The sequence below is a fragment of the Garra rufa genome, chromosome 4 (assembly GCF_049309525.1).
Source record: "Garra rufa chromosome 4, GarRuf1.0, whole genome shotgun sequence".
In the NCBI taxonomy this organism is placed as follows: domain Eukaryota; kingdom Metazoa; phylum Chordata; class Actinopteri; order Cypriniformes; family Cyprinidae; genus Garra; species Garra rufa.
The window spans coordinates 51956992-51971018 of NC_133364.1; the positions used below are offsets into that span (position 1 = coordinate 51956992).

At 36.1% G+C, this 14027-nt stretch overlaps 1 protein-coding gene across 1 annotated transcript; it reads right to left on the reverse strand.

Annotated features, from left to right (window-relative positions):
• Window positions 1-5951: 5951 nt before the first annotated feature.
• LOC141332716 (uncharacterized) lies at window positions 5952-11535 on the reverse strand. The gene is made up of 2 exons (XM_073837684.1): window positions 11418-11535; window positions 5952-7120 (listed from the first exon to the last, which is right to left on the reverse strand). Exons 1-2 carry the CDS (start codon window positions 11500-11502, stop codon window positions 6372-6374), a joined length of 834 nt encoding a protein of 277 aa, XP_073693785.1. The 5' UTR covers window positions 11503-11535; the 3' UTR covers window positions 5952-6371.
• Between the last annotated feature and the right edge of the window lie 2492 nt (window positions 11536-14027).

A 14027-nucleotide genomic window follows, 5' to 3' on the forward strand; every position in this document is an offset into this window, starting at 1 on the left:
TTTATAAGTACGGCAGTGTGTTTCTAAAGAAATAGACTGTACCTGATTCATATACTGAATTCTGTTAAAAGGCTTACTATTACAGCAACAATTCGGTAATGTCGTCAAAGTCCTGTTGTCTACAACATTTGTTTCTTCCATTTAGTCTTTTGTTTGGTCGTTTTCTTTTGTATTTGTGTTGCTGGTGGAGTATTTTGCTTCTGGGCTTTGTATTGTGGAACAGCTGGTGAGATAATACTGAGGTTTGAAGATTCATGTAGTTTTTCTGCTGCTGAACAGTCTGATGTTTTCTCTCTTTTTTGTGGTCTTTGGGGAGTGTGCTGTAATTTTGTTAAGTGTAGAACGGGTGGTGGGACAACAGTGGGGTCTGAAAGTTGATGTAGTTCTTTTAGTGCCAGACAGTCTGCTGTTCTTTCTTGTTTCTGTGGTTTTTGTGGACTCTGGCCCAGATGGTGAGGAAACATCAAAACGATAACTGGTTGCAGTATAGTTCTTTATCACTGTCAATGTCTTTGTCAGGTTTTTGTTGCTGGTCTGTCTCGTTTACTTTAGGAAGAGAGGTGATCTGGTTTTCCGAGGCGTATTGAAGTGTTAAAGCTCCTGCAGTAAGGAGAAATTATTACATTTCTTGACAATCCATTAGGTCAAGTTTGCATTCACATCTAATGAATGTGGAGAGGAGTGAGTTGAAGATTGATAGAGCAAGTTCTTTTTTTCCTAACATGAATGTCAGTGCCGTTGCATTTTGTGAGATCGCTTGATCCTTTCCTTAGGATTTTACAAGTCTGACATCTGTGATATGGATCTTTTGGGGACAAGTTGTGTTGAGGTGTGTGGCACTTTGGACAGAGTTTCATAACACTTCAACTGGTGTGGTCAGGTGGTTTAGTGAGACAGTATGATGTTGTTTGGTGCTATAGACAATATAGGTGTCTTCAAAGGTTCAATAGTGGTTTGCCTTGTTGTAATTGAAAAGAGGTTCCCATTGTAGTTTCTTGTTGACAGATTGGTGAAAGTGTAAGACTCATTGTTTGTTACAGATTCCATGTAGCTGTCTCAGAGAGTTAATTCGATGGAAGATGTATAATCTGCAAAATGTCAGGTCTATAATCCCCATCTGTTCCCCGAATATCAATGGTGTTGCTCGGTGGTGAAACTTTGTAGACAATTGCTTTCTGTATCTTGCATGTTTACTATATATCTTTCAGCGATTAAGATTAAGTTCTTTGTATGTGCTTGTTTCCTTATTCAAGCCAGCCACACTGAGAACTGCTTCGGTGGCATGAAGGAAATTAGCTGGGATGAAGAAATCTGACACGTCCTTCGATCTTCTGTTTTGTTTTCCATGGAGGACTAGGCCCCATGTCTTGCGTATCTTTTGTCTGATATATTTGATCAGTATACATGCAAAGGGCTTTTCCTGGCTTCATTTCTTTGACTTTCTGGTTTAGAATAAAAAAATTATGATTACACTGTCAGTTTTTCTAAGCTCAGGTACACTTGTTTCTGTGTCTGGAGTGGGGTCAAGAATAACGCTACCATCACTATCATTGGAGCACTGGTGCACTTTCAAAAAAAATAATCAGAAAAATACACTAATTCACATTTTTAACTATACATTAGATTAGTAAAGATTAAATGAAATAGCTACACTAATATTCTCCTTTCTCCTCTTACCAATTTTGATCCACACTGATTTTACCCTTAGTAAATGATAAGTCCTCCTCTCCAACATCTGCAAAAATAACCTTGTCTTGAATACTTGGTGCAATAGTTTTCTTTTCTTCAAATGTGCTGAAGACATCAACTGAAAAAAATGTGTCGGCATTCACAGATGCTGGCCAATACCCACTTCTTATAAGGCCAGTCATTTCAGGTGTCCAATGTGCCAGACATACTCAGTATAGTAAGTTTGGCAAGTGCAAATCATACTGACCTAAAATTAAAATATAGAACAATATCTGGTTATTTTGTAATGCACAAAGAAACAAGAGTGAATTCAAAAATAAAACCATAGTTCATTTATGCAAACCAAAATGATTGTTCTGCCTGCTGATTCTGTGATGTTTACAGGGTCATAAATGGAGAAGTTCAATAATTAGTGAGAAAACAGTAAAATATTTCCAATTATAATTGTAATTAAAAAAAAAAAAAAAAAAAAAAAAAAAACATGATATGTATGTTAAAGGATACTTGTTTGTGCCTTGGACATCTGCTAAGGTCAGAATGTCCTGCAGTTTCTGCATCTCACTTATTGCTAACTTTATTAATTACAGTAAGTTGTCATCTTACCAACTAGGAGCAGTTTGATTGGGTTACAGTGGGAACCTTCTCAGCCAACTCAAAAGAAGTAGTATGCTCAAATTAGAAAAAAAAAATAGAAAGTTTCTTGTTTTACTAGCATATAATAGAGCAGGTCTTCTCAACTCTGGCCCATAAGATCCACTTTCCTGCAGAGTTTAACTCTAACCTTGATCAAATTCACCTGCATACAGTGAGGAAAAAAATTATTTGATCCTCTGCTGACTGTGTACTTTGCACACTGATGAAGAAATGACCAGTCGATGATTTTAATGGTAGGTTTATTTGAACAGTAAAAGACAGAAAAACAACAACAACAACAACAACAACAACAAAAAATCCAGAAAAAAAGCATAAAAAAAAGTCTAAATTGATTTGCATTTTAATGAGTGAAATAAGTATGTGACCCAAAACATGACTTAGTACTTTTGATGGCAAAACCCATGTTGGTTTCAAGGCTCAAGTTTGGTAACTCTAACCTTCAGCTCTCTTCATAAATTTTCTTTAGGATTAACATCTTGAGACTGGCTTGGCCACTCCAGGACCTCAATGTGCTTCTAGTGATGGGTCGTTCTTGAACGATTCGTTCATTCTGAACGAATCTTAATGTGACTCGGGAAGAACGAGTCGTCTCGGGGAGTGATTCATTCAGTCGCGCATGCGCAATTGCGCAACTATGAACGAAGGACTCAAACCCGAAGACTCGAGAGATGAACTAATCAATTCTGTTTCCGGCTCCAGCAGCATAGGTTAAGCGTATGGGGCTGTCACGTGATGAACGAACGACTCGAACCCGAAGACTCGAGAGATGAACTAATCAATTCTGTTTCCGGCTCAGGCAGCATAGGTTAAGCGTATGGGGCTGTCACGTGATGAACGAACGACTCGAACCCGAAGACTCGAGAGATGAACTAATCAATTCTGTTTCCGGCTCAGGCAGCATAGGTTAAGCGTATGGGGCTGTCACGTGATGAACGAACGACTCGAACCCGAAGACTCGAGAGATGAACTAATCAATTCTGTTTCCGGCTCAGGCAGCATAGGTTAAGCGAATGGGGCTGTCACGTGATGAACGAACGACTTGGACCCGAAAACTCGAGAGATGAACTAATCAATTCTCTTTCCGGCTCAGACTGCGTTAGTTAAGCTTATATGGGGGTTTGTCACGTAATGAACGAACGACTCAAACCCGGACAGATAGAAGTGAGGAAGAATCATGAAGACCCAGGTAAACAATGCATAAATCTTTTGTTTCTAATAGCTTAAAGTTTTGTCTTGTTTGTAGTGTGATCAACGTTATATAAACGTGTATGAGCATTACATGTGTTATGGAAGTAAAACGTAGCTTTTTAATTATATTTTGGCAAAATGAACGAAATGACTCGAAAAAAGATTTGTTCATTTTGCTGAACGAGACTCAAAGATCCGAGTCGGTAAAATGATCCGAACTTCCCATCACTATGTGCTTCTTCTTGAGCCACTCCTTTGTTGCCTTGGCCATGTGTTTGGGTCATTGTCATGCTGGAATGCCCATTCACAACACATTTATAATGCCCTGGCTGAGGTAAGGAGGTTCTCACCCAATATTTGACAGTACAAGGCCCCATCCATCGTTTCTTTGATGCGGTGCAGTTGTCCTGTCCCCTTAGCAGAAAAACACCACCAAAGCTTAATGTTTCGACCTCCATGTTTGTCGGTGGTGATGGTGTTCTTGGGGTCATAGGCAGCATTCATGGCCTGTACATGGCTTTTGTGTCAGCAGAATAGATCTGTATATTTGTTTCCATTAGTGTATCTTAGGCTTCTACTGCAGTCTAAGCCCTTTAAGACAGTGCTCCTAATCTCAGCTCATGACCTCATTTAGGATATAACAGGCTGGGACATTTTTAAGGCAGTATTTCCTGATTCAGAGCATGTAAAAACATTCACCTGTGGCAGAGATAAAATGGCATATATAGCCAGGTTTGGTATTGCACCGTTTAGCAAAAGACAGCTGACCACAAAAATGAATGACGAATCGTATGTCGTTATGTTCGAAGATGATATTTTGGATAGAGAAATTGAGAGAAGGGCTTCTAAGCTACAAAAAATATACTGAGATGTATCAGTTTTAATGTTACAGATTTCGTTGAATAAACACTGACATGTTAAAACTGTTGAATGGCTGTTTATTTTTCTGTGCAAAAATGGTTTTCATTTTTCTCTGTTTGAGTCTTAAAAAGTCTTAAATATGATTTTACAGCAACCCTGATGCTAACATTTCAAATGTTTTGCTTAATTTTAAAGGTGTGTTTAAGTAATTTGTTTGATTACATGCTTTCACTGACAAACCTCATTGTCTCATTGTGGACAGAATGCCAGAAAGTGAAAGAGAGATCATTGTTTGAAGTTGCCTTCATAGAAGTCCTCATTAGAACACTGAAGCTGTTGTCTAGCTGACTTGTTTTCCTTTGATAACGTAAGAGGTTTAAAGTATTTATTAGCCATCTATATAATTTTATTCATATTGATAAAATGTTGTTGTTTTGGTTAATGTCTTGAAAATTATGTTTTTATTAGCTGTTCAGATTTATTTCCAATACCATGGAGTTATTTATTTCTGTGTTAGTTCCTGATTGACAGTAAGGGAAGTAATCTGGGACAAAGATGAAATTGCTCAAACTGACGTCATAACAGTCCTATCTGTCCAATCCTTTTGTTGGCTTTGAGGCCTCTGCCATTTTGGACCAGTGACCGAGACGTTCAGAATGAAGGTAATCCAGGCCTGATCTCCATCTTTTCTTTCTTTTGTCATTGGCTGATCACAAGCCTAGTAGTATGCTTGATATTCTTTTTGCTTTGTTTGTCTATTTTGGTCTAAGGGTCAAAGAGTAGTAATATTTTTTCCCCCATGAGCAATTCTACTGGGCTGACCTGACCCCTGTACAGGAGGTAGGAGCAGCTCAAAAACACATTAGTGCAAACAACAGGTCCTCTTGTTTTAGTATGCACTTTGCAGTCTGAAATGGAAACACTTTTAGCATATTCTGGCCATCCTTTTGTTACAATTTTTTCACAATTTTGTTTGGAACTGCTCATCCTTTTGTGTTTCCTTTGGTGTCTGTGTCAGCTTCCACTGTGACACCAGCAGACAGCCAATAATTGCGTTCAGATGGCAACTCACCTCTGCTGTCATGAAGTCCTCTGTGGTGTTCAGCTGCAGGACAGTGTGAGCCCGTTTCCATGTTGTCACTCTGTAAGGCGATCAAAACTGAAATTTTCTGGCAGGATGAACTGACATCTTTACGCTTCTGGCGCCATGTCTAATAGGTATTCTCAGGGAGGCATTAATCACATAGATTACATTGATGAGCTGTGGACAATATACTGTTTACATTTTCATATGTGACAGAAAGTACAGCAAATCAATTACAGTGGTCTTTTCTGAGTTCAAAGGCACCCAATCTCTACCTTTGTGGTGAAGGAACATAGTAATATTTACAATATTGACAATGAAATCAAAGGACAACATGCTAAACAAATGACTAAAATATACAAATAAGAAATTAACTCATGAGGGCAAATAAAGAATTTATTAAAAACGGAATGAACAAATAAAAAATCAGTCTATACCACAATATTACAGCGCAATAACAAATACACCAATTCAACACTTCCTCATTCTCCAGGAATATATGGAATATTTCAAAGGACGCCAGTCTTCAGGTGATAAATCAGCAGGTGCGCCTGTGTATATCCACTTAGGGAGTCATAAATCAAAGAAAGAAACTCATACATGTTTTGGACAACTTGAGGGTCAACAATTTTTTGAGTGAACTGTCCCTTTCAGACAAATGAACAGCTTGTCTTCAATGTGATGCTTCATGTGACTTCAAACCAGATCCACACTGTTGGCAGGTTAAAGGCCAACAGATCCTGAGGATTTTGAAGTTTTCTTGTTGAGGCGAGCTCTTCCCACACCATTGTCAGGTGGAAGGCTTTTCTTCTCTGTGAATTCTCATGTGGTCTGTAAGGTTTCCTTGTTGATTTAAATCCTTTCCACACCAAGGGCATATACATTTTTTATAATGTTAAGTTTTATCTCCACTGTGGATTCTCATGTGGACTTTAAGGTATCCTTTTTTAGTGAATATTCTACCACAATGGTGGCAGATGAAGCTCTCTTCTATGTGAATTCTCATATGGACATTGAGGTTTCCTTGTTGGCTGAAACTCTTTCCACACTGTTGACAGATGTAAGGCTTCTCTCCAGTGTGGATTCTCATGTGGTATTTGAGGCCTCCTTTTCGAACAAAACTATTTCCACACAGTTTGCAGGTGTAAGGTTTCTCTCCGGTGTGAACTCTCGTGTGTCTGTTAAGGACTGCTATTTGACCGAAACTTATTCCACATTGAGAGCAGGTGTAAGGTTTTTCTCCTGTGTGAATTCTCATGTGCCTTTTAAGGACTCCTATTTGAGTAAAACATATGCCACACTGGTCGCAAGTGTAAGGTTTCTCTCCGGTGTGAATCCTCATGTGTCTGTTAAGGGTTCCTTTCATAATGAATCTTCTTCCACATTGTTTGCAGGTGTAAGGCTTTTCTCCAGTGTGAATTCTCATGTGGATTTGAAGGTTTGGTTTTTTAGTGAAACTCTTTCCACATTGTTGGCAGATGAAATTATTTCCAGATTCTGTCTTTTGAGCTCTTCTTTGTGAAGGTGTATTTTTAGTCTGTGAGCAACTAAACAATTTTTCTTTAGTGTAATCAAGTTTGTCATACTGTACTTTATCTTCCATTTCATTTAGTTCTTCACTTTTCTCTTTCAGCAGCATCATGTCTAAAGCAAAAAGACACCAATACAAGTTAAAAAAATACTTTCTGCCAACAACATGTATGTAAGATGGTACTGAAAGAGGTGTTGCCTGTAATTCACCAAAATATTTTTCTGACTGGCAGTTATCAAACCCCTAAGGATCAAGTTGAACTTGCACGATAACATGCATCTTCACTACGACACACCCATTATGGCATTGGTCCTGCCTTTTGTTTACACAGGATCCAATGGCTTTACGAGTTTTACGAGTTTCCCCCAAGTTTTATTTATTTTTTCTTGAAAATTGTATTTGAATGTGCGCAACTATAGTTGCCAGTGGGCAAATATGTTGTATGCACCCCTTCAATCTCTTGATCTTCAATCTCCCTCCTCTTGAATGAGACGAGAGCATTTGGCATCTAACCACTGATCTATAAGAGAGAACTTTATTGCTCATGAAGTCATAAAAGTGAAGCCACCGCGCCACCATATTAGTATTCCCTAGTATTTGCAAACATTCTATTGAATGAATAGGAAATTATACGATTTTATTGAGAAGACATCACATAACAAGTCAGTGTTTCTGTATCTTAAGTCTCACTGTACATTTTCACAATGCAAACGTCATAAGCATGTAAACAGTTATTTGTTTAATGTTGGGAATTCCCTCTGTTTATTAAAAATGTACGTTCATAGAGCCTACATTACAGTCGTACATCAGATAAAAATAAACATCGGATGTTCAACATATGCTACAAAAGACAAAGTGCTCATTTAGAAATCTGAATGAAGATGCATGATTTGTATACATAAACAGTGAATAACTATATTAAGGTCTATGTAATTTTGTATTTATTCGTATATTCGTAGGCTAACTGAATGTTTCAACAATACTTGCATTAACAGTAATCATTTTGAAGCAGGTAATAATTTGTTCATTAAATTAATAATTATTTCAACATATTCATAACATTTTACTCACATGGAAACGGTAATGTTACTAGTAAATCATTACAGAACTTGCTGATCTGAAGAGTCTGAAATAGATGTTGCTCAATCAGGAACATTAAAAATATACACCATATCTCAGAGAATATACAGCTGACTACTTAAGGTACGGACTTAAATACATGAAGCTTTATTTCAAAGATTTGAATTTCAATACAACGGGCAATATAGAAACATAGGCTTGTAATGTATTATTTATTGTATAATCGAATCAATTTCAGATACTAATACCATATATGTGACCATGGACCACAAAACCAGTCATAGGGTTAAATTTTCAATCATACGAAAGCTCAATAAATAAGCTTTCTATTGATATATGGTTTGTTAGGATAGGACAATATTTGGCCGAGATACATCTTTTTGAAAATCTGGGATCTGAGGGTGCAAAAAAATCTAAATACTGAGAAAATCTTCAAATTAAGTTCTTAACAATGCATATTACTAATCAAAAATTACATATGGATATATTTATAGTAGGAATTTTACAAAATATCTTCATGAAACATGATCTTTAATTAATTTCCTAATGATTTTTGGCATAAAAGAAAAATCAACAATTTTGACCCATACTATGTATTTTTGGCTATTGCTACAAATATACCCCGGCGACTTGAGACTGGTTTTGTAGTCCAGGGTCACATATATGGTTATGTTTATTATTTCCTTCATAATTAGGTAAATAAAGAAATATATTTTGTGTTGGATCAGTTACCCCTTTCAAATCGGGTGATTTAAGGTCAGTGATTTGCATACGAATCAGTGAGTGCGTTTACATGGACCCTCTTAATGCGATTATAATGAGATTTTGGCAATATTGCGATTAAACTTTTCGTCATGTTAACGCAATACTTCGATTATAATAATGCGATTAAGCTCATGTGATCACTTGCATTGCAAACATCTTAAAATACGCTGACTTTTTTGCACGTAAGAGTAATTGCTATTATTCGTAACTGTAAAGGATTTATGTATATTTGCGTGCCCTCACAAACAATACCAACAAGTTGATGGGCTTTTTTTTATAAAAAAAAAAAAATGGAATGGGCTCTCTTGTTCAGGGACAGGAATCGTGAGGCACATGCGTTAGCCTTTTATGTGCGCTTGATTGCGGATTTGTGGAACTCCTAAAAAAAAAAATGTGCTGAAGACAGTGTTGCCAGATTGGGCTTCTTCTTTTGATCGGCTTGGACCGGAGAATAACGCATTGGGCGGGTAGACAAAATTTGGGCTGCTTTAAAAAAATAAAAGCTGCCCAATCCGCTGCTTTTTTCTTCGCTTTGCAGTAATATAATGTGTAGTGCAGTCATCAACTCATTTTTGCTTAACGCAACCCTTACTGGTTTAGTTTAACAGAGACCTGTCAATCAATTTACGTCTTTTACGTTAGTGAGATGTGATGACTTGTGAGAGACAAGGTTTTTTTTGGCGCTATAACAGGCAAGATTTTGAATATGCAGCTTATTCATTTGAAGTAATTGCGATGGCAAAGTGGCCTAAATATAAATTACACAATAAAAAGTCTAAGTGGATTACATGTGGTGAGAGATGAATAGAAGACTTCTAAATATAATTGTAACTGAAATAAGAAAACGTGGGTGTGTGCATGAACGTAAATGCCAGCTACATTGTTTCTCATCACTTTATTGTGCACTTTTTGCACAGAAATTAGAATATTTTTACTGTGGACATTGAAAATGATGCATGTGTTTTTCCAAGGGTTAAAGTCATCGGTTAATTTCCACTTTGAAACGAAAACATTTTATGCATATTTTCGGACTGTTTTGATCCATATTCCTGTGAAATTGATTTATCTTTATTTTATTTTGTCATTATTCTTTCTTTAAAGAGATAAAAATGGTCCTTATTAACCTTGACATGGCAATAAAATTCTCATTATTTTGGCAGTTAAAATTTGGGCTGGTTTTTGTTGAAGTGGGCGGGTTTTGGTGAGCTTTTGGGCTGGAAATCGTCAGCCCGATCTGGCAACACTGGCTGAAGGCGCGGCTACTGTTGCCCATCGGGCTCGGGCTGGAATGCAGGGCTTGTTTTAAGTTTGTGTCTATTTTTTTTCATTCGTGTCAGTTTTAAATATAATTTAGAAGGCCGTTTTAAATAAAATTTAAATTATAGGCTACTTCTGTTAAATGTGGTGTGTAGGCTACCAGAGCTGCTTTTCTTAAAAAAAAAAAAAAAAAGACACAATTTCTTCATTAAGTAACTTTTACATCACGAATATCGATTATTTCGTAGCACCCCCACATATTGGACTAGCCCCCCGTTAGAGAAAATATTCTCGCGAGGTCAAAACACTATATGTAGCAGCTGTGAATCAAATAAACGTATTATAAATTATGTCGTTTCTTTACTCTTACACTGAATGTTTGCTGCTTCAATCCAGATGAGTATTGAAAAGTATTTTCCGCAACTGAAAAAGGCACGTGTTGAGGATGAGGACCATCCTGAACCGGAGGTATTAGTCTGAAACAGAGCTTAGTCCGACCAGTGTAATTAGTTATGTTATTGTTTACAATATTTTCAGGCTTCAACTAGTGCTGCTCAAGCAGAAAGACAAGGTCAGGGAGAGAAAGAAATAGATTTGTTAGGCATTGTGTGTTTTTAAGTGTTGAAGACCTCACATGTGTGCTGCTACATGTGTTCAGGAGAAGAAACACTCAACCTAGATCAAATTCTGTTGATACATTTACTACTGAGTTTGATAAAAGATATGAAATTCATAACAGATTTTTCCCATGTTTCACAAGGGGTGTCTTTGATTTTAACTGTTCATCTCAATCAGTTTGATTTAAATGATCTATTATGCAGTTAGTTAGTTAAACTCAATGGTTATTTGCTCTCTAAAGTTGTTTTTAAAATTAATTAAGCATGTCAAGAAAAATGTTGATTGAAGTTGGTTGCTCATATTTCACAGCTCAATAACATTTTTATTTAATAAAATTAAGTTTTTAATTTTTTTCTTTCAATTAACAAGAAGATATTTATGTAAGGTATTTAATATTATACTACTTAATACAGTACTTCTGCATTATTTGTTCCCTAACTTAGACATTTGTTATTATGTCATTACACACACTAAACAATCTTCTAAGGTTCACTTGAAGGCAGAGTTATAGTTTGTGTGGTCATGTGATCTCAACATGTCTGTCTACATGAGGCGACCCGTTTCATGTCAAATTAAACCACTTTAAAGACAACTCTCAGGTAACATTCTTCAATAATACCATTCATTTCTGTAGATTTGGACATTTTAATAAGGAAATGGGTGAGTTCAGCTTTGAGAATGAAAACCAACCTGTTTGTTCCTCAGTATCTTCATGTTTGACTCTGAATGTTTCTTCAATCTTCATGCCTTCACTCTCCTCTTTAATAAACTCCATCTTTATAATAGTGTGTCACAAAGATCTCAATTGCTTCACCAGGAGTGTTTCCTGTGTGTTTGGACACTTTGTCCTGTTGAAGAAGAGGATAATTACCAAAAAAGTAAATGAATAAATGCAAACTAAATCTCTGGGTGCATCTCAAGCAGCTCCCTATTTCAGCAGTCAGTGCCCTAGTAAAGGAGTCAGACATCCAAATTAACAAAATGATATAGAAAAATCATATTTGTATTAAGATTTATATTTTGGTATTTGCTGATTTGGAGATTATGTTTATCATGAAACATTTGCAGCTGGTTTGTAATAGTTGTCGTTGAACATGTTTGTGTTTGTTGTTCTCTGCATTTCCAGTGTTTTGAGCAGCAGATGTCGTCAGTGTTCGCTGATTCGAGCGATTCAAAACACTGAATCATTTTGTGGCGCAATTGATTCAGTTGACTCGTGTTTCGAAAAGATCTGTTTCTCCATCACTACTTGCCAGTGACTGAATTTGTATGATAAACTGATGATTTAGGGAGTGAATACAAACGCACATTTTCTGCTGCTCGTGCAGATGTGCTTTACTCACACAAAACCGCCTTCATTAATGTCAGTATATAAGTATTTATGAGTTGTTTATTTAAATACTTTAAACGATTGAAAGCGCATACCTTTCTGCAGCCGAATCAAACACACAGGAGCGCGTAGCCTTATGACGTCATGTCGCCAAAACAAAATAAAAGTCTCGTGTTCTAAAATGTGCGCTAACACTTTACTAGCATTTTACATTAGAAAACGAATCTTAATAATAAGGTATAGGAGATGAAGGCATGCATTGCTAAGATGTTAAACCCCCAAACTATCAGTACATTTGAGCTTTATATCAAGTATTAGCCTATAGATATCCAAACTTAGGCAACTGTAAAATGTGTTCCATTAATGATAAACTACAGAGCAGCTGTGACATTCTTAAAAAAGGAAAAACTCCAGTATCTTGGTCTTTACATTACAGGATAGGGAAAAAATCTGAAAATTTCATGAACTCATGAATAACTCAAGAATCGACAGTAAAAGATTAAATCGATTGATTTTGACCGTCTGAATTTATAGTTATTCTAAATGTTAATAAAATGTGATTTTTCATTTCCCCAGATTATCTTGATTAAAACTGGCATCATATAACTTGTGCTAAAGTGTGATTATAATGTTAAAAAGTAACCATTAAGCTCGTCGTGTCAGGGACTCTCAGTTACCATCTTCATCTCTACAGTCACCACACAGACAGAAGACCAGACCAAATTACTGTCAACCGGAGATGGAATCACAACATCCTGCTAAATCTAGGACTTTGGAGCATGTATCGCAATTTTTTCTGATTTCTTTTTTTTTTTTGTATTAAACAGTAGGAAAACATCAAACCATTAAGGCAGTTATAACGGGAAAACTTTCTAACAATTAGTCAAATATCTGCAGTGATGCTCCAAATGTCAAAGAACAAAACAAATCTCTGGAACAATACCACATGGAAAAACAACAAACCATACTTTCCTAGAATGTTTTTATTGTATAGTGTACATGTACACCATTTCATAGAATTTGAGAAAATTCTCGTTCAACAACAAAGCAATGCATCAATAAACCCTTAACAAATATGTCAGAATGCAGAGGGGAAAACTTTTCATTTTAACTACATTACACACACTGCTCATATTCACACACAAAATATATACAAATAAATAAATAAATGTATATAAATATTTAAACGTGAAAATATATATAAATATAAATGTATGGGTATTAATGTTTATATAAAATGTGTGTGTGTATAATATATACAGATTAACAGAGAGTACAGGTCAAAACTTTGGAAACTTGCTCAATTCTGTGTTTGACCAAAAATGCATAAACCATAACACTGAGAAATACTAAAATTTTACCATATCTTCTGACCAGTGTTTTATGGTAAACATGTCTGCACCTTCTAAAATCTCAACAAGTAGGTGAAAAGAAAAACAAACAAGCAGAAAAAGTGAATTTAATTCTGGTAACTAGAACTATACAGTAGTACAAAAATAATGTACAGTCGTGGCCAAAAGTTTTGAGAATTACATAAATATTGGAAATTGGAAAAGTTGCTGCTAAAGTATTTATAATAGCAATTTGCAGATTCAAGGTCATTGTACATGAGTCTGAAATGTTCATATTTTCATAATTGAATTTGCTCAGTAGAATACCCGCCAGCTCCTGTCAAAAATTTGATTGATTGACAGGTCATGACCTTTGTCTAATTTTACTTTTCTTTTTTGTCATCCTTTTCCATCAAAATGATTGTTACGGATGCGAAAGCGCAAAAAAATCTAACCTGATCTGATTTTTTTATGATGAACAGAAGTTTCGGAGGCAGTGTGTAAATGGCATCACTGGCATTTTTAATAAATTTTAGACACAAATAATTTTTTGTGACATTTATTCCTCAGTTCCTCTACTTAATTCAGAGATTCTCAGGACACTGGCACTCTAGTGAATGAACACTTTGGTGTCCTAAA

What these genes read in the sequence shown, in the direction of transcription:
- LOC141332716 (XM_073837684.1), bottom strand. Translation starts at nt 11,502, where the DNA reads ATGGAGTTTATTAAAGAGGAGAGTGAAGGCATGAAGATTGAAGAAACA. An exon ending in AGATACTGAGGAACAAACAG is followed by an intron (nt 7,121 to 11,417) that starts GTTGGTTTTCAT and finishes TTTTTGCTTTAG; the next exon opens with ACATGATGCTGCTGAAAGAG.